A 21,101-nucleotide genomic window follows, 5' to 3' on the forward strand; every position below is an offset into this window, starting at 1 on the left:
TCTCAATGGGGTTTCCTGCGGTGGTTGTAGAACTTCCCAAAAGGAGTGATTAGGCAGCTCGCTGATGAGGCCAAGGCCACTGTGGACCTCCTAATTGCCACTGTTTGGAGCAGACCATGCCATGCTGGAGTAAGGCATGGATTGGGGTTCTGACTTGTGTCCTCAGCTGAGTGCTTTTTGCACTAACACAAACCACAGCTGTGTGTTGTGACTTGGAAAAGACCTATTAGTAACATAGCATGATAAGGGGATAAAATGGCCCCGGTCAGTTACATTTCACTGCTTTTAATGTAATTTACCAGATATATATATTTTATTTAACTTGAGCTTTCTAGCCTACCTGTCTTTGGGTTGTATCTCTATCCTCTTACTGTGCCACAAACACAGTAGGCTATTCTTGCCTCCATGCATCAGCAAATAGTAACTGCTCCATACTCTTCACTTGTCTGTCTCCTGCTCATCCTTCAGGTCTTAGTTTAGACATTGATTCTTTCAGGAAGTCTACCCATATCTTCCAAGTCTGAAGGCTATGCTTTTAGGTATATCCTCATAGCATCTTGAACTTTCCATCATAGCACTTAATACACTACAATATTGTACTTCCTGGTTGGTTGGTTTGGTTTTTGCCTTGTTTAGTCTGCACGTCTTCATTAGCACGTAAAATCCTTGAGACAGGAAATATGTTTGTCCTCTTCATAGTTGTATTCCAAAGATGTAGCAAAATACCTGGCATCCAATAAACATTTATTGAAGAACAAACTCATCAATGTGTACATACAAACCCTTATTCATTGCTGGAATCTGAATACTTGCTCTGGCTTGACTGCTTGGGTGTGATAGATTTTACTATTGAGTAAGTGGCCTTGCAATTGTGAAAGGCAAATCCTTGGAGAGACACTGCAGAAGGCTGTGTGAGGGTCCTGAATCACGTGACCCACTGAGATGCTGATTTCAGAGCCAGCGAGCTAGCTGGTCTTGGGAAAACTGATTAAGTTCTAAAGCACACTAATCATCTTCTCTTGCCTTCTCTAGCACTGGAAGACACAGCGCAGTGAGGAGTACGAAGCAGAAGGTAGGCACTGAGTTTGTGTCGGGGAAGGCAGGGCTGCCATTGACAGGGCGCTTTCCTAGCCTTCTTCCTGATAGCCTGGCATGCTGGAGACCTGCTAAGAAGTCACCTTAAGAACAACAATCCATTCCCAATTGATGGCTCACCGTTTTAAAATACTAACCTTTAACATCATGCAAGAAATGGAAACTAAGATGTAGGATTTCACTTATGGGTTAATTGCTCTCTTATATAGACTTTGAAATTCATCTGCAAACAGTCCTAAATTAAATAGTAACCTATTTGTTGACAAGCTGTCAATGTATTTAAGAAACATCCGAACGCATTGGCCAGCAGATGGCACTGTGGTTCAGCCGACAGAACCTGTCTCCCCTGGCAGGTTAACTGTACTTAAGTGCAATTGCAGTGTGTTCTCTAGGTCTCCAACCTGTAAAAATACAGCACTCATAGGCTTCAATAAATAACACTAAATGCTCTTCTCAGCCTTCCAAGATTCTTCCAGGCACAAAAAATTGTGCCAGTAATTATCTCATGTTTAACTAATGACTTTAAAGACTCTCTCTAATAGATAAGTGGAAAATTTAACTAGAAGTGAGAACTTTTAATAGAAGATAAATTTTGATTTTTAAATAAGTAATCTGATCCTAGAGTCTTCAAATAGAATTTATCCTTAATATATAGATAAATAATAATTTGCAACTTGAAACCTTTTGTTCTTCCAGGTTGGTTGTTTGCCAGTAAGAATATCCACATGTGTAAAGATTTGGGGACAAGCTAATGTTGAGATTTTTTAATGGTAGTTATCATGAAATTTTCTTCTCAGTAAAAGCAGTCCTAGTGCTTAGACTAGAAAGAACATGGAGATAATAAAAATAATGATGGTAGCTCCAGCTGAGGCAGGGTGTATAAAGCTCTCTGGAACGCCTTGCGACAGCCTTCTCTTCCGATGACACCAAAGCATAAGCCTGTGCCTGTTTTCTCTTGGAATAAAACAAGACTAGAGCCTTGGCACGACTGCAAGGGAGATAGTTCTCACACGGTATGACTGCCAGTGAACCGAAAAAGAAAAAAGTGCCTATTTGCTCTAGTTGCAGCCTGAGAACCGATGGTTCCATTTCATTTGAACTTCAGAATCAAATCAAAATGGAATCAACTTTCATAGTCTTTTTTAAAAATAGTTTTTACTTTCAAAAAGCACATTTTCTTTGAAAATAGGTTTCTCTCTTTGCAATCCCTTTGGAGAAAATACAATATATGCTTTTACTTCAGGCCAGCTAAGATTTTGGAACCCAGATGATTTGACTGCATCCCAAAGTGGGTCTTCCCCTCCCCAAGACTGGATCGAAGAGAAACTGCAGGAGATTTGTGAGGATTTGGGGATTTCCCGTGATGGTCACCTGAACCAAAAGAAGCTGGTCTCCATCTGTGAGCAGTATGGTTTGCAGAACGTCAATGGAGAGGTAAACCATGCATCGTATTTTTGTTCATGAATAATAATCATGGTAAAAGCTCAGCTGGCCACAGGCTTGAAGCAGCCATATTTTGGCTTCCTGCAATATGTTATAGAGACTACATTCTCTTCTTTTCCTGGGAAGTCGGCCACGAAGATTCTATCTTTGACAACCTCTTGGATTAAACTGTAGCCACTTGTGGGGAGTTGCATCTTTTGTGGTGGAGTTTTTAGAACCTTGGAAAAGAAGTAGCACAATGCTGGCTAATGTGGCTCAGTTGGTTGGAGCGTTGTCCATAAACCAGAAGGTTGCAGGTCCAGTTCCTGGTCAGGGTACATGCCTCTATCGTGGGTTTGGTCCCACTACTGCATGTGCAAGAGACAACAGATCATTGTTAGATCATTGTTTCCCTCTCACATTAATGTTTTTCCCCCTTTCTCCCTCCCTCTCTTCCCCTCTCTCTAAAATCAATAAGCATGTCCTTCAAAGAAAAAAAAGAAAAAAGTAGCACATTTATTTTCCTCTGATTGAGGATGAGTAAGGGATTACTTACTGAATACAGCTTTTACTTAGTGCTTTTCTCATCTAAAAAATCATGAAATACTGTAGTACTTTTTTTTCTTAATTCATCTTTTACTGTATTTTTTCATTACTATTTATCCCCCTTATACCTCCTTCCCCCCGACAATCACCACACTGTTGTCCATGCCCATGAATCCTTTTTCCTTTTTGCTCAGTCCCTCCACCCCCTAACTTCCCCTCCCCCCACCCCCAGAGCTGTCAGCCTGCTCTGGTACGTTGTATTACTAGCTCTGGGCCACAGAGGAGCTGAAAGTTCAAGATGATTTCATCAGAATACAATTTGGAATCCTAGAATTTTACAACTGAAAGCAGTTTTGGATTTAGTCACCCCTCATTTCGTAGATAGAGAGAGGTCACTGCTGCTTCTTGTGTCCCCATGAAGGGGGAACTAGAGTCCCTTGTTATGATTATAACTAGCACCCTGCTCTCCTGAAGCAAGGCCGTCTACAGGGCAGGGATGGCCCAGCTCTCACCCCAGATGCCAAGTATGGCCCAATGGCTATTTTATTTGGCCTGCCCACTGTTTAAAAATTGAACTTTTTTGCTGCACTTTTTACAAAAATATTTTATTTATTTATTTTTAGAGTGAGGGGAAGAGAGGGAGAAAGACAGGGAGAGAAACATTGATGTCAGAAAGAAACCTCAACCAGTTGCCTCTTGCACATGCCCCAACCTGGGATCAAACCTGTAACCTAGAGTGAATATGGAGGATGGGTACAGGGGTCATGCCATTTTTGGTCAAAAATTGTTGATTACTCAGTGTGGCATGGGCAGGTGCACTTGTAAATCAGCCATCATAAAATGGGCAAACGCATTGAAAGGGTCTTCAAAAAAAATTCACTGAAGTCAAATGGAGCCTCTCACATCACCAACCGGGGCACTAATTCAGATGGGTTCCTAGAACTCTCACCTAGCTGGGGGAAGCCTGTACTACGAGGGGCCCACCCTCCTGAAGAAAATTCTGGGTTTTTTAGGTGTCCCCCTCATGTGTGCCCTGACTGGGAATGCAACCGGCAACCTTTCACTATGCAGGATGGCACCCAACCAACTGAGCCACACCGGTTAGGGCTGCATTTTTATAAATCAGGAAATTTTTCTAAAAGTTGGGTTTGGCTCCATTTTGCTGGCAGTGGGAAGTGCCCGGTTCCTTTGGATACTGCTTTAAATAGCACTGCTTTCTGTGTGTCCGTCCTGCCCTGCCTCATTTGTTTATTCACCTCCCTAGCCTCTGTGGGCATTTGGGGTCGTGGTCCCTATTCTAGTGCACTGTTTTGCAACTTACACATTGGGAAACCAACCCTCCAAAGACCTGGCTGGTGTGTCACAGGGAGCAAGAATGTCATCAGGGTTCTGGATTCGGCTCCTGCCCAAGTTGCAGGGGGTGCCCCAGTTGACTTGTATTCTTTTCAGTCCAACCCTGCTCATCCACCCTTTTCTGAATCCACATCCTTTTTAGTCACCATTTGCCCAGGACGCGCTGTGAGTGCATCAGGTGACGGGCGTTTAGGCAATCTGGAAGCCACGCATTGATTTGGCCAGGGTCACAAACTCAAGCAGTGTGGAGCTAAGGTTAGAGCCAAAATACGCTTGTTAACTGCAGTCAGCCCAGCTGGATTTTGCTGTGACTTCTGGTTTGACAGCCCTGAAAGCCTTGCCCTCTAAAAAAGTATTCTTTTGGTTGATAAGAAGGAGACAGAAAAGCTAAGGAATCTTGGCAACCTCAGAACCTTGACCCAAATACCTTTCTGTTGTTTTCATCACACAATTCTCTATTAGGAACCGTTGCTTCTGCCAAAGATTTCCACTCTTTAGAAAGGTTTTCTTGTTTTAGAATCCTCTCCAGAGGAAGTGGTATATAAATAGGAATAGAAACAGATGTTTCCTATTGGATATGAATTGGAAAAAAGCATTTGAGGTTAAAGAAATGCCTCAAGCAATTACATGAAGAATAAAATCAACAATTCTGAGATGGCAGGAATCCTAGCTACAGTCCAGACTTATGAAATGAATATTTAAAATTGAGGATGTATTACAAAGAGGTCTTTGTTACAACGGACCCAATTAATTGTAGGCTCTGATGCAGTAAGAGTCAATCTGTTGTTTATTCTGGTAATTACTTAGCAACATGGGCATCACCTGAGAACTCGTTAGAAATCCAGACTCTGAAGCCCCACCCCCAGATTTAACTATATCAGAGTCCACATTTTTACAAGATCCTCAGGTAATTTCTGTTTTGTTCACTGGAGGCATGTTCCTGTTGAAGAACTTTAGCCTCCCTTCCCCTCCCCCAAATAAAGAGGAATCCAACTGCCAAGAGGAGAAAGAGGCCTTTGCCTTCCCTCACTGTTTTGTGTTTCAGTGATTCATCTGCTGTATTCCCCTTCCATTCATCTGTTGAGCTAGGAAACAGACCATCTCTGAGGCAAGCCCATAGAAGGGACAGGAGCCCAGTGTCCTCTTTCCCAAGTATATAGTGAGGTCTCCTTGATTACTTTCAGAGGTTGCAAAATGGCCAGGCAAAATTCCCTTCTCTTTACAATCTCTTATAACCCTTCTATTGCACACACACACAGTCCTTCTTATCCAATCTTCATTTCTCCTGTGCTAAAGCACTGAAACAAATAAAAACCCAAAACACACAGTATTGTGCCAAGCAACATTCTAAATCCCAAGTCATGGGTTTCAGATCCAAACTAAGATCATTGCAATCTGCCCCAGGCCAAATTCTCTGTGCTTAACATATCAATTTCAAAAATTGAGTATAAGTACAATATTATGTAGAGTCACCACAGTCTAATGGCTCAATGTCCACCTAATTTTTACTGTTATAACAGGAAGCTATATCTTCATATTTTTAAATAATTTTTTAATTTGTGAGAATAATGTATAGTAACATTAAAGATTACCTGCGCTATTAGTATGAGTAAAAAAGAAAACAGTTCATTGTTACTTGTGTAAAGATGGTGAAGGTGTTGAAATGGACTTTTGCTTAGTTTGAGTGAGGTGGAAGGGTATATTACTAGAAAGGAAAATAAATTCAGTGAAATTACATGAAGGGATGTGTTATATTTCTGGAATCCTAAAATCAACAGTGGTGCCATATTTTTTTTTTTTAAGCCAGAAGTATACTTTGGGCCTTGTGTTATTTTGAGTGAAATATTTAAAATACATGGTTACCCTCTTCTAGATGCTTGAGGAAGTCTTCCATAACCTTGATCCTGATGGTACAATGAGTGTAGAAGATTTTTTCTACGGCTTGTTCAAAAATGGAAAATCCCTTACACCATCGGCATCTACTCCATATAGGCAATTGAAAAGGCATCTTTCCATGCAGGTACAAAAGAATCGGGAAGTGGTTTCCTTATAAGTAGAAGCTAAGTCTGTTTGAATAATTTTTAATGACTTAATTCGTTGTCTGAAGGAAATACTAAGGAGAAAGAAGCAAAAAAAAAAAAGAAGAAGACAGAAAGGCTAAACCATTGGGAAGGAGAAGTTGCGTTTGAGAAATGACCATAAATTACAGAGTAGAAAGACCACTCATTATTCCCCTAATGTTAGATGAGGAAGAAACCTGGTGTTAAGTAGAGACACATTTCATCTGTTATCAAGGAACTCTGACCCAGAGCAGTTGTTGATGATAAGCTGTGCATTCTTGGCACACTTCGGAAAAGGAGATCAAAGGAGCTGCATGGCTTTTTTCCTAGCAGTGCCAGTTAGAGAAACATGCCTTCTGCCAGTGTTGGTCTTCATTAACATCTTGTTGAAATGCCTGGGCTTGCTGAAGTCTCTTTCTTCCTCCAGTCTTTTGATGAGAGTGGACGACGTACTACAACCCCATCGGCGATGACGAGCACCATCGGCTTTCGGGTCTTCTCTTGCCTGGATGATGGGATGGGATACGCAGCAGTGGAGAGAATACTGGACACCTGGCAGGAGGAGGGCATTGAGAACAGCCAGGAGATCCTGAAGGTGCGGTAGCAGAAGTGGGATAAAAATGACAAATCAGGAAAGGGTTGAAAAATTCTGGGGTTTTTTTTGAAACTGTGATTTTATTTGATTTGAATTCTCCTAATGGCACTTCTATTCACAAGACCTCAGGGATAAGAGGTAATTTTCCTACTTCCTTTAACCAGGAATCTGCTGCTAACAACTTTCCATGTTTTTAACCCCTAAATTATTGATAAGAGAAATGCTCTTAATTGATCTCTGGTTGGTAAAGATTAGAATTATTCCATTGTGTTTATTTAAAGTGCCAGATAACATTTTAAAAACAAAACAAAACAAAACATGTCAATAACCATACCATGGTTTTCTTAAAAAGAACTTAGTTATGTTCTGGACTGAGGATTGTTCATTAGCAGCCGCTAAAGAACTATAATCGTCCATCTTCTAGACTATAAATTTAGCTCTCTGGGTTTGTTAACCTTCACATTCTCTGCTTTCAGAGGATAGAACTAGTGATTGTCCTGAACTTGTTCTGATTTCTAGGCCTTGGATTTCAACCTTGATGGAAACGTTAACTTGACAGAATTAACACTGGCTCTTGAAAATGAACTTTTGGTTACCAAGAACGGCATTCACCAGGCAGCTCTGGCCAGCTTTAAAGCAGAAATCCGTCATTTGCTGTAAGTTGGGTGGAAGGTTTACCTGCTTTTGTTTATTCCCTTTTCTACTTGTCCAGCAAGTCATCCTGATGCCTGTGGCATAGATTCTTTTATTCTATACGCAAATATGGCTAATCTCCTGTAATCTCTCTACTGTGAAAAATAAGGTAGAGCTTAGATGTGCATATAGGTCTTCGAAGGGAACTGTGGAATGTCTTTGTTTTGAAAGGATTTTGGTTGTCTTGGTTTTGTGTTTGTATTGAAGCAAGCCAGATGAGAGCTTTTTGGGGTCTACTTGTTGCTTAGAAACAGTTTCCCTTCAAGTTGGTTTATTTCTGATTCTAGGGAGCGTGTTGACCAAGTGGTCAGAGAAAAAGAGAAGCTGCGGTCAGATCTGGACAAAGCTGAGAAGCTCAAGTCTCTCATGGCCTCAGAGGTGGACGATCACCATGCAGCAATAGAGCGGCGGAATGAGTACAACCTCAGGTGCGACTGGTAGGGCCAGGTCCCTCCTTACCTGGCCCCCTGGCCCTGGGCAGTGGGGCTCAGCCTGCCTGCCTGCTTGGCTGCACCTGGCTGGAATGACTTGGGTGTGGCTAAGCCTGATAGAAAGCAGGACTCTCTTCAAGTTGCTTCCCATCTCTATGACTCTCTTTCCAGTTTTGGTGGATCTACATGGGGATTTCTGAGGGATTTGATGGCAGCTTGCCGGTCTCTCCTCCTCACAGGAAACTGGATGAAGAGTACAAGGAGCGGATAGCAGCCTTAAAGAATGAACTCCGAAAGGAGAGAGAGCAGATCATGCAACAGGTGGGCAAGCAGCGCTTGGAGCTTGAGCAGGAAATTGAGAAGGCAAAAACAGAAGAGAACTACATCCGGGACCGTCTTGCCCTCTCCTTAAAGGTAATCATCCTCTTAGTTCTGTGGTCTGGGTCCCACTGGGGAAGCCGCAGCTCTGTAAGCAGGCAGGCCTGCGCAGGGCTCAGCCAAGGACAACTGTAACTGTATCACGCTGTGCCACGACCCAGACATAGCAGAGCCCCGCCCTCCTCGGAATCTAGATTTCAGGGGTATCCAGACTTCTGGTTTGCCAACAGTGTTGATTAGCGTATCTTGTTCCTCTTTCCCCCTGAAGCCTCACTGGGTCCTCAGGGCTGTTTGGCCAGGTGGATGCCCTCACCTTTCCCTGCCCTCCCCTCACCCCATAATGGGAGTAAATGGTCTTGTCTCCTGCCACACAGGGCCTATCATCTTTGCTTCCCTGCTTTCAAATGTGCCTTTTCCCTTATACATCCTCCTCTCTGTTCCCACTCCTCAAGAGAGGAAGTGATCCTTCTCTTTAATAAACTGGCACCAGATACTATGGTAGAGTGTAGTCTAGAGATAAGCGGGGAGAAGTGCGGTTCTAGACTCAGACCGCTACTTACTGGAAAACCTTGATCAAGTTACCCAAACCTGTTTCCTAATATGCAAAATGGGCTCCATTGTTATACCTGCCCTATAGCATTGATACGGGGATTGAGAGATGCTACACAGACAATGGCTAGGAGGTAATCAGTGCATATGGAATATTCACTATTGCTGAGGTTATGAAAGATTCCTGAGGTCCACACATCAAAAACTGAGCTAATTCTTGCTCCCTAACCATCAAATTATTTCCTCTCTCAAATTTTTTCCTTAATCTACATCATCACAATGTGCTCTAAGTGGCAGAGGCGAAACTTCTCAATCATGTTCACTTAGCAGTCTTTAAGCCTTGTTGATGCTCTGAAACGCTTCTCAGATTTATCCACTTCCTGTCCATGTCCACAGGCTCTGATAGGTTCAGAATTCATCACAATTTCTCAGTGGACTTAATGGGCAGCCTTTTTTCTATCTATCTGTCCTCCAGGTGGCCACCAGAGCTACCTTACTAAAGGACACTTACAATCACACTGTTACCCTTTGTAAGACTGCAGTGTGGTAGAACCAAAGGCTCCTAAAACGGGGCTTGTCATACCTTTCTAACCTCAGGAACCACCAGCAACTCCCCCCATCCCGGGGTCATGCCCCGAACCCCTTTGCACCAACCATCAGTTCTCTCAGCTTCTTAGTGGGCTTTTAGGCTCCTTCACTGCTTTCTCCAATACTGCAGGCCAGATTACTTTGTTTCCATTTCACTTACTTGTTCTTGCCAGGGAGATCGGCATTATTTGACTCACTCCCTACCTGGGGCTCTGCATTCCCTGATGTCAGTTACGAATCTGATTCCGCAGTCTCCAGAGCACCAGCACAGGCCTGATGCATCGAGACTGCTGCTCATTGTTTGACAACTAAATTTAGGCATACTTGGAAGGTTTGAGTTGTAGAATTGGCATTTTGGGGGAAAGTAGTATTTTTTAAATGCTTCAAGCACATTCTTTTTTACTCCATATTGCTGTGAGAGGGTGTGAACCAGAATGTATTAAAATATATTGGCTCTATATTCTTTTGGCAAAAATGTACTTTGAAAATATTGCTCTTCCAATCAGCCTTTCACATTGGCATAGAAAATAGGTCAATGGCATGTCTGTGTGATACTATTTTTTTTAGCAAATGTGGGTGGAAATCTCTCTAACAAGTATTATGTAGAGAGGGAAAAAAAACCCATTCTTTGTGGACTTCAACTTTAAATCAAAATAGTAAATTAAATATAAACCAAACTATAACATCACTGAATAAAAATTGATTTCAGAGTTATTCTACTTTTTATAGTTTTTCTGATTTCTTTTTTGCTGTTAGTGGAACCAGTTTTCTTTCATTTGACAATGTGTTGAGAATGTTTTTTGTGTCATTAAGTTTTATACTGTAATGCTGTCCAGTCGAAAGATAATATAAGCCATGTGTGTAATTTCAGATTTTCAGATAGCCACATTAAAAGGTAAAAAGAAACAGGTAAAATCAACTTTAAATATTTTATTTAATCTAGTATTTCCAAACACTGTCATTTTGATGTACTCAATGTACAGAAATTATTACTGAGCTGTTTTATATTTTTGTATTAACTCTTAGAAATCTGGTATTTTACACGTACAACACGTCTCAGTTTGTACTATACACATCTCAAGTGCTCAGCATCCACATGCAGCCGCTCGCAGCTGCATATTGGACAGCACAGTTCTGTGAGATCAAAAAAAAAAGAGGGACAGACTTCTAGATTGTAAGATAAATATCCATTTTTAATATTTACTTTTGTCTAATCTGAAACATAAAATAAACCGATTTTCAATCGAGAGCACTGATTTATGCCCCAAATAAAATGGTACAACAGTTGGCTTATTTTTTAATGTGTGCCTACCTAATTTCCCCAAATTTCTCCAGGAAAACAGTCGTCTAGAAAATGAGCTTCTGGAAAATGCAGAGAAGTTGGCAGAATATGAGAATCTGACAAAAAAACTTCAACGAAATTTGGAAAATGTGTTAGCAGAAAAGGTAAATCTGTTTAAATGTGATTTCCTGGTATACAGCCCAAAGTGTAGTTTGCTCAAAAGAGCAGAGGCAATACTACCAGGAAATTTTATATTAGGGATTTACTTAGGTAGTTTTCAAAAGGAAGCGGTGTTTTTGCAGAGATATCATGTATGAGGCTGAATGTGAGGAAAACATTGCTTGGCACTGAGGAGTGATCGCTGTGTTATTTGAACATGCCTCTCTAGCATGTTCTTCCCATTCTAGCTGGTGGTGGTTCTGCTTAAATGTCACATTCCTTACATACTCGAGAGACTGGGTAAATACCAGAAACTGGGACTTCTGGTATGTTATAGGTCAAAGAAGGGCACTTGGGAAAAATGATGGCTTTCTCCTTTTCCTTTTCTAGTTTGGTGACCTCGATCCCAGCAGTGCCGAATTCTTTCTGCAAGAAGAAAGGTTGGCACAGATGAGAAATGAATATGAGCAGCAGTGCAGGGTGAGTGACTGAACAGAGCTTAGTAAGTGGAGGAGTGCCTGGGTTCAAATCCTGCTTCCCCGTTTACTAGCTCTCCGACTGCTTAATCTGTTGGTGCCTCAATTCCTCATCTATAATATGGTAAAAAATAATAATAATAGGGTTGTTCTGAAGAGTCAATGAGTGACTCAATGTAACATGCTTAGAACACAGCCTGGAACATAGTAAGCACTTAACCCAAATGTTAGCTATTAATATTATTTTTAGTATCCTGAAAAATTAGGGAATCATGAACACTGCAGTTAAGTCTCCTTTATCTAAGGCAGAAATTGTTACTGTTTACAGGAAACTATAGTTTTATTTTGAGGGGCGGAATATGTGGTCATGTTGATGTGCTTCTTCCAAAATTAGCCTTTCCTGATTGGTCATTACAGAACTAATCTGATGTAATTTGCTTTTGTCCTGTGGGTTTTTTTTTTTCCTGATTACATTCCTTACTTTTTTTACAAATGCAAATGAAACAGAAACCACTCAAATCTTTAGCTAGTAAATCATTACAAATTCCTGCCAGAAGAGACAAACAAAACAAAACAAAACTCCTCTGATATAATTAATAGAAATCTTGGATTTTAAAAAAACAGCAACACTCTCCTAAGCTTAGGTATTTGAAATTTTCCTTAAACCACAAACATTTGTTTATTCTAACGAGGTAAGCATAACTGAGTTCTGACTGCTTTAGATGAACACTGTACTTGTACAGAAATTAGGAAAACATCACCTCCTTTCGAGGTTGCTCATAGTCTGCCCTCTCAGGAAATACGTATGCACATCTTGAGTAAAGGAATGAAATGTTTATGCTGCTTTCTCATTAATTTTGGCTCTTGGCTCTAATCAAGTAGAAGTGTTTTCTTTATATGTCTTTAATTATGTCATCAGTAAAAATCTATCAGCTCTACCTCCAAAAATTTCCCAAATCCATCCACTTCTTTATTTTTTAATGATTTTCATAACTATGCAATTCACCTATCTGAGGAGTACAATGTCCTCTTTCTTAGTATATTCACAGAATTGTGCTGCCATTACCATAATCAATTTTAGAACATTTCATCACCCAAAAAGAAACTCCTGCTCCACTTTGCCCTGGGCTACTAATAATCTACTTTCTGTATCTATAGATTAGCCTATTGTTTATATTTGATACAAATGGGATTATACCATAGTATGATAGTTTATTTCTCCACATCCTTGTTAGTAGTTATTATTGTATTTCTTTTTTATTCTAGCCATTCTTTGCGGATATAAAGTAGTATCTCATTGTGATTTTGATTTGCATTTTCCTGGTGGCTAATGATGTTGAGTATCTTTTTATATGCTTCTTTGTATATCTTCTTCGGAGAAATGTCTGTTTTGATCCTTTGCCTAACATTTAAGTGGATCATTTGTCTTTTTATTATTGAGTTTTAATAGTTCTTTATATAGTCTAGTTATAAGTCTCTTGTCAGATATATAATTTACAGAAACTTTTCTCCCATTCTTTAGGTTGTTATTTTACTTTCTTCATGGTATCCTTTGAAGCACAAAAGTTTTTAATTTTGATGATGTTCTATTTCTCTATTCTTTCTTTTGTTGTTTGGTTTCACATCTAAGACTCATGTTGGATTTTAAACTCCAGGAATTACAAGACCAGGTGGATGAACTCCAGTCTGAGCTGGAAGAGTATCGTACACAAGGCAAAGTTCTCAGACTTCCCTTGAAGAACTCGCTGGCGGAAGAACTTGATGTTAACAGTGGTTGCCTTGAGCCTGACCAGGGTAAGTTATTCAGACACCACATCCTCAGAGTCTCTGCCTTGAACTCTTCTTTTTAGAACCACGGTTGAATGTAAAATTGACAAACTTTGGCAACAATAACAACAGAAAAAGACTTTAACAATACTATTTTCTTGAGCTATTTCACTTGTGGTCTGTGTTTTTGTTTGTTCTTGAAGTCTTTATGAGAATATTTCTATGTGATTTTGATATTTGCATAGAAATATCCTCATAAAAACAAAGAAGTGGAAAAATCAAACTACAGGGGTATTTGCTTATTTGCTGCATTTTTTGTTGTTTTTAAACTGGCCACAAGTCTGAGAATCCAAGCCTTTGGAGTGTTAAAATTCAGACACTGAACTATCGCTAAATCCTCCCTTTCTCATTGGTATGATAGCGGTTTTGGAAAGTGCACCAGCCAGAAACTACAGAATTTGGTTTTCTTATGCTGGTTGTGCCAATAAATGCCTGTATTGCCTGTGCCTTTGGAGAAGATTTTGAGCGGCAAGGTTGCAGGGAACCCTTTTTATTCTATTCATTATCAGCTCTTTTCCTCCCTCCTGGTCTCCTGCTTCTTTCTTCCAGTGTGTTTAGTTTGAATTTCAGAAAGGGCTCATAATAAATTATCCTGTTATAAATAGGTTTGCCCCACTGCTACTTGTTACAGGAGTACGGGTCCTTATAAGAGTCATTTATTCTCCTCACCCATTTATTCTAGAATAAATAAGGAATGGGGGAAGGGACAGAAAGAGGACTTAGGACCTTTCCTCTGATTCTAAGTCTATAGCTTTATTGTCGTGTAAGGATGGAGCCCAACTGTTGATATGATACATTTCAGAAGCTTTTCTGGACTTTTCCATAGATGACCATGGGGGATCTCCTCATGGGTGTGTGAAGCTGCACTATCTTGGGGTGGTTTACACCCCAAGTATGACTTGTCAGTTGGGCATATGCCAGGGCATATGCCATGACATATGAAGCAAAAAGCTCAAAGCAAGATCATCAATTCCAAATGCTAGATTTGTGCCCTGTTTCCCATCTCCCTGCATACCCTCCTGTAAAAAACACTTTTGACTACTCTGCCTTAAGAGATTTCTACATAGAATTAGTTCTAATCATTTTGTCTGTATATTAGCTCAGCCCCTAAGTCATCATCATGGGCAGTTGCAGAGCTGAACTCACATGATTGAATTGAGAAGTTTTCCCCCTGATTCCATATCTGTGTTCCCAGCCTATGCCTATTTGTTTTGTTGAATGAAAAATAATATTGACTAGGTATTTCATCATCAAAAAGGATTTTTTGAGAAAAAGAAAGGGTTGCAATTCAGTGTGTGGCCAGCCATATGCACACACTAGCCGGTGTGCCAAGATGGAGGGGTGTTTATATGAAGGAAAAGGGCAAATAACGGAAGAGGAAGTTGGAACCATAGAGCTTTATTATATAAACATAGAGTTCTCCCTGTAGGGTTCTCATGATTATATATAGTGTGAGGATTCCTCCCATGGACCCTCCCTCTTGATTATGTTCATTTTAAAGTCTCGGTCTTTATCAGTTCTTTTTCATTTTAGTTGATAATTTAAGATAGGGCTCCATCTACACTATAGGAAATTAATATTTTAATACTTAATCTCCTGTAATGTTGAATAGTGAGTTGGATATCTTGACCCATGAAATTAGCACCAAGGCATAGCAGCAAAGTATGCTGGTCATTAGTTCTCCTGCCACATTGCCACTAGCTAATTTTTTCTTTAATTATTATTGAATCTGTTTGGGTACATTGGTTAATAAAATTATATAGGTTTCAGGTGTGTAATTCCATAATCCATCATCTGTGTATTGTATTGTGTGTTCATCCTACCAAGTCAAGTCTCCTTTTATCACCACTTTTCCCCCCCTTTATCCTCTTCTACCCACCTCCCCCAAGCCCTTTTCTTCTGGTAATCACCAGCTTGTTGTCTGTGTCTATGAGGGGTTTTTTTTGTTTGGGGTTTTTGGGTTTTTTTCTGCTTAATCCCTGCGCCTTTTTTCACACAGACCCCTAAACTCCCTCCCCTCTGACAGCTGTCAGTCTGTTCTCTGAATCTATGAGTCTGTTTCTACTTTGTTAGTTTATTTTGATCATTAGATTCCACATATAAGTGAAATAATGGTATTTGTTTTTCTCTGACTGGCTTATTTCTAGCATAACACTTTCCAGGTCTATCCATGCTGTTGCAAAACGTAAGATTTCCTTATTTTCACAGCCAAGTAGTATTCCACTGTGTAAATGTACCACAGCTTTTTGATCCACTCATCTACTGATGGGCATTTGGACTGCTTCCAAATTTTAGCTATTGTAAATAATGCTGCAACGAACGTAGGGGTGCATGTGCTCTTTCAAATTAGTGTATTGGTTTACTTCGGTTATAATCCCACAAGTGATACTGCTTAGTCAAAAGGCAGTTCCATTTTTAACTTTTTGAGGAAGCTCCATACCGTTTTCCACAGTGGCTTCACCTGTCTGCATTCCCAGCAACAGTGAACTAGGGTCCCCTTTTCTCCACATCCTCACCAACACTTGTTTTTTGTTGATATATTGATGATAGACATTCTAACCAGTGTGAGGTGATATCTCATTGTGGTTTTAATTTGCATTTCTCTGATGATTAAGGACATTAAGCATCTTTTAATATATGTAGTGGCCATCTGTATGTCCTCTTTGGAGGCATCTATTAGGTCCTTTGCCCATTTTTTAATATGATTGCTTGTTATTTTGGGGTTGAGTTTAATAAATTCTTTATAAATTTGGGCTATTAACCCCTTCTCAGATATATCATTGGCGAATATGGTCTCCCATTCTGTGGATTGTCTTTTCATTTTGTTGGTGGTTTCCTTTGCTGTACAAATACTTTTAAATTTGAAGTAGTCCCATTTGTTTATTATTTTTCTTTTGTTTATCTTGTCCGAGGAGATATATCAGAAAAATGTTACTATGAGAAATATCTAAGGTTTTACTGCCAATGTTTTCTTCTAAGATGTTTATGTTTTGAGTCTTACATTTAAATCTTTAATCCATTGTGAGTTTATTCTTATGCATGGTATAAGAAGGTGGTCTAGTTTCTTTCTTTTTTTTTCTTTTGCGCGTATCTGTCCAATTTTCCCAATTCCATTTATTGAATAGACTACCATTACCCCATTGCAGGTCCTTGCCTCCTTTGTCAAATATTAATTGACCGTAAAGGTGTGGGTTTATTTCTTTGCTCTCTCTTCTGTTCCATTGGTCTATATGTCTGTTTTTATGCCAGTACCATGCTGTTTTGATTACTGTGGCCTTATAGTATAGTCATATATCAGGTAGTGTGATTTCTCCAATTTTGTTCTTCTTTCTCAAGATTTCTGTGGCTATTTGGGGTCTCTTGTGTTTTCACATAAATTTTTGGAATACTTATAGTTCTGTGACATACCCCACTAGTATCTTGGTAAGAATTGTGTCGAATTTATAGATTGCTTTGGGTAGTATGGAAATTTTAATTATGTTAATTCTTTCTATCCATAAGCACAGTATATGCTTCCACTTATTTGTATCTTCTTCAGTTTCTTTCTTCAGTGTTGTATAATTTTTTGAGTACAGGTTTTTTACATCCTTCGTTACATTTATTTCTAGGTATTTTATTCTTTTTGAAGCAATTGTGAATGGGATTGTTTTCTTAATTTCCTTTTCTGATAGTTTATTATTAGCATATAAAATGCAATGGAGTTCTGGACATTAATTTTGTATCCTGCTCCTTTACTGAATTCATTTATCAGTTCTAGTAATTTCTTGATGGAATGTTTCAGATTCTTTATGTACAGTATCATGTCATCTGCAAATAATGACAGTTTTACTTCTTCCTTTCTAATTTGGATGCCTTTTTTCTTTTTCTTGTCTGATTGCTATGGCTAGAACTTCAGTACTCTGTTGAATAAGAGTGGTAAAGTGGACATTACCTGTCTTATTCCTGATCTTAACAGAGATACTTTTAGTTTTTCCCATTGAGTATGATGTTGGCTGTGGTTTTAACATATATGGCCTTTATTATGTTGAGGTTTATTCCCTCTATATGCATTTTGCATATGTATATATATGCATATAGAGAGTTTTATTATAAATTAGATTTTATAAATGCTTTTACTGCATCTGTTGATATGATCATATGATTTTTATCCTTCATTTTGCTTATGTGGTATGTCACATTTATTGATTTGTAGATATTGTACCAACCTCACATTCCCGGAATAAATCCCACTTGATAATGGTGGGATTTTTTTAATGTATTGCTGGATCCAGTTTGCTTATATTTTGTTGAGGAGTTTAGCATCTATGTTCATCAGGGATATTGGCTTATAATTTTCTTTCTTCGTAGTGTCTTTATGTGGTTTTGGAATTAGAATAATGCTGGCCTCATAAAGTGAGGCCCTCTTGAATTTTTTGAAATAGTTTGAGAAGGACGAGCGTTAGTTCTTCTTTGAATGTTTGGTAGAATTCATCTGTAAAACCATCCCATCTAGGACTTTTGTTTGTTGGGAGTTTTTTGATTACTGCTTTAATTTCACTAGTTATAGTCTGTCTATTCAGACTTTCAGATTCTTTCTGATTCAGTTTTGGGAGATTGTGTGTTCTAGGAATTTCTCTATTTTATTCAGATTGTCCAATCTGTTGGTATATAGTTTGTAATATTTTCTTACAATCTTTTGTATTTCTGTGGTGTCAGTTGTTACTTTACCTCCTTCATTTCTGATTTTATTTATTTGGGTCCTTTCTCTTTTGCTCTTGATGAGTCTGGTTAAAGGTTTGTCCTTTTTTTTTTTTTTTTTTTTTTATCTTTTCAAAGAATCAGCTTTTGGTTTCATTGGTCTTTTGGATTTTTTTAAACTATTTTGTTTATTTCTACTCTAATCTATATTATTTCCTTTCTTCTTCTCTCTTTGGGCTTTGTTTCTTTTTCAAGTTCCTGTAAAGCTAGATGGTGTATTTGAGATTTTTCTTGTTTCTTGAGATAGGCTTATAATGCTAAGAATTTCCCTCTTAGGACTGCTTTCACTGTGTCCCATAGCTTTTGGATTGTTGTATCCTCATTTTCATTTGTTCAGAGTGTCTTTTTCTTTCTTCCTTGATCTTGTTGTTAACTCATTCATTGTTTAGTAACATGTTATTTAGCCAGCATGTCTTTGTGTGTGTTTCAGTTTTTCTTTGTGATTGATTTCTAGTTCCATACCATTATGATCAGAGAAGATGCTTGGTAGGATTTCAATCTTAAATTTATTGAGATTTATTTTGTGTCTTAACATGAGGTCTGTTGTAGGAAATATTCCATGTACACTTGAAAAGAATGAATATTCTGCTTTGGAGTGAAATGCTCTGAAGATATCAGTTAGATCCATCTGCCCTAGGGTGTCACTTAAGGCCACTTTTTCCTTGTTGATTTTCTGTCTGGAAGATCTATCCATTAAGGTAAATGGGGTGTTAAAATCCCCTACTATGATTGTGTTACTGTCAGTCTCTCCCTTTATGTCCATCAAGATTTGCTTTATATATTTACATGCTCCTATATTGGGTGCATAAATGTTTGTAAGGGTTATATCTTCTTGATGGACTACTCCCTTTATCATTATGTAGTGTCCTTCCTTGTCTCTTATGATAGCCTTTGTTTTAAAGTCTATATTGCTACCTCAGCTTTTTTTTGCATTTCTGTTTTCATGAAATATCTTTTTTCCATCCCTTTACTTTTAGTCTTTGTTTATCTTTTGTTCTGAGACTTATCTCTTGTGTACAGCATATATGGGTCTTGTTTTCGTATCCATTCAGCTACCCTGTGTCTTTTGATTGGAGCACTTAAACCATTTACATTTAAAGTGAATATTAATAGGTACATATTTATTGCCATTTTAATTTTTGTAACTGTGCTCCTCTCTCCTTCTCCTCTACCCTCCCCCTCCTCTTTCTTTTCCTCCTCCCTTTAATATTTCTTACAATACTGGTTTGGTGGTAATGAACTCCTTTAACTTTTTCTTCTCTAGAAAGCACTTTATTTCTCCTTCAATTTTAAATTATAGCCTTGGTGGGTAAAGTAGTCTATGTTGTAGGTCCTGGCATTTCATCACTTTGACTATTTCATGCCAGTCCTTTCTGGCCTGAAATGTTTCTGTTGAGAAATCAGCTGACAGTCTTATGTGAGCACCGTTGTAGGTAGCTAATTGTTTTTCTTTTGTTGCTCTCAAGATTCCCTCCTTGTATGGAGGGGTGTGCTCCACCCAAGAAAGATGGTATCTGCAGTGTGGGAGAAAGACTCAGTATAAGGATTCTGGTGGCTGTCCCATCAGCTCTCTAGAGCCACAAATCTTAGTCTCTGCACACAGCTCTGGTTCACTCTGCCCTCCCTCTGCCAGAGCTCAGGTTAAATGACTGTGAATGAGATTTTGTGCATTGGCCCTTTTAGAGGGTGCCAGTGTTTCTAACAGACTCCCATCTCCCATTTCCAGACAGACCCTTGCTGCTCTTTATAGCCAGATGTTATGTAGGAGCCTCTCGTGGCTCTGGTGCTCTGGGCTAGGGAGCCTCGCATGGGATTGAGAACCTGTGCTCCTCAGGAGTAACCTAAGCAGCTGAGATATCCCTCTGGAATCTCAGCCATAGCCTGTGGAAGTGGAGCCAGCCCTTTTCACATCTCTGTCCTTCCTACCAGTTGCCATGTGGCTTCCTCTGTAAAATCTTGGTTATAAGACTTTCATTCGGCTAGTCTTCAGTTGGTTATTCAGGTTGATTATTCTGTATTCCAGTTTTAATTCCACTTTGGTCCTGGGAGGAGATCTCCTCCACCACCATCTTGGATCTCTGCCCCTAGCTAATCTGTTACTCAGTATTTGTTGGATGGATAGAAGGCTGGTTGATTTGACCAAGCTACTTCAATCTACAGAATTTTCTTTAGGAGGCGATCATACTTAAGCAACAATTTCCACATCTACCCCCTACCTACTGTTCAAAAAAGGATTCTTTAAGGTTTGATGCACTAACTACATGACAGAATCTATTCACCTTCATTTTTTCCTTGTTTTCCCTAATGCTTGAAAACAGAAGAGACTTCTCTTCTGCTGTTTCCTAGTAGATCTCATCTGTGGTAATTTAGGCTGAAGTTATTCCATTATTAAATGGATGTCCCTCCTCAGATGCCTCTTGTATTATTGAAAGATGAGTGTCAACAGATCTCATATATTTTCAGGCCTTGGTTCTGAAGAATGTAATCCATTGAATATGAGCATTGAGGCAGAGCTGGTCATCGAACAGATGAAAGAACATCATCACAGGGACTTGTGTCACCTAAGGCTGGAGCTCGAAGATAAAGTAAGTCCTTCCTGTCAATCCTGTTCTCTAATTTTTTTTGAGTTTTAACAAGCTTTTGCATGTAGTACTTTCTCAATTCTTTGTTCTCACAGAGCAGCACTTTCTATACATTTTCTCTTGTCCTGGTGGCTACCAGGAACCCAGTTCCTCAGGATGGTTTCATAGGCCGGAGGTGAGGCCTTTTCCTCAGAGAGTTTCTCCAAAATGTAAGATCTTCACTTTCTAGCAAAAATAGAACTTGAAGGCCATTACATTATTTCCAACTTGTTAAAAAAATGTCTTGATAAAACAAAAAAGCACTTTACTATAATGTTACATCTTAAGT

General features: G+C 39.2%; 1 protein-coding gene across 2 annotated transcripts in view; it reads left to right on the plus strand.

Annotated features, from left to right (window-relative positions):
• Positions 1-21,101, plus strand: part of NIN (ninein) — a 92,616-nt gene that overhangs the window by 44,096 nt on the left and 27,419 nt on the right. For both annotated transcript variants that reach the window (XM_054567582.1, XM_054567581.1), the window contains exons 6-16: positions 1,033-1,072; positions 2,339-2,529; positions 6,290-6,436; positions 6,904-7,071; positions 7,591-7,727; positions 8,052-8,192; positions 8,435-8,609; positions 11,046-11,156; positions 11,542-11,631; positions 13,283-13,421; positions 20,655-20,776. In XM_054567582.1, coding sequence (XP_054423557.1) covers positions 1,033-1,072; positions 2,339-2,529; positions 6,290-6,436; positions 6,904-7,071; positions 7,591-7,727; positions 8,052-8,192; positions 8,435-8,609; positions 11,046-11,156; positions 11,542-11,631; positions 13,283-13,421; positions 20,655-20,776 — 1,461 coding nt within the window. The remainder of the gene's footprint in view (positions 1-1,032; positions 1,073-2,338; positions 2,530-6,289; positions 6,437-6,903; positions 7,072-7,590; positions 7,728-8,051; positions 8,193-8,434; positions 8,610-11,045; positions 11,157-11,541; positions 11,632-13,282; positions 13,422-20,654; positions 20,777-21,101) is intronic.

Source organism: Pteronotus mesoamericanus, unplaced genomic scaffold (assembly GCF_021234165.1).
Source record: "Pteronotus mesoamericanus isolate MK-2021 breed Mesoamerican mustached bat unplaced genomic scaffold, CSHL_Meso_final contig_182, whole genome shotgun sequence".
Lineage (NCBI taxonomy): Eukaryota > Metazoa > Chordata > Mammalia > Chiroptera > Mormoopidae > Pteronotus > Pteronotus mesoamericanus.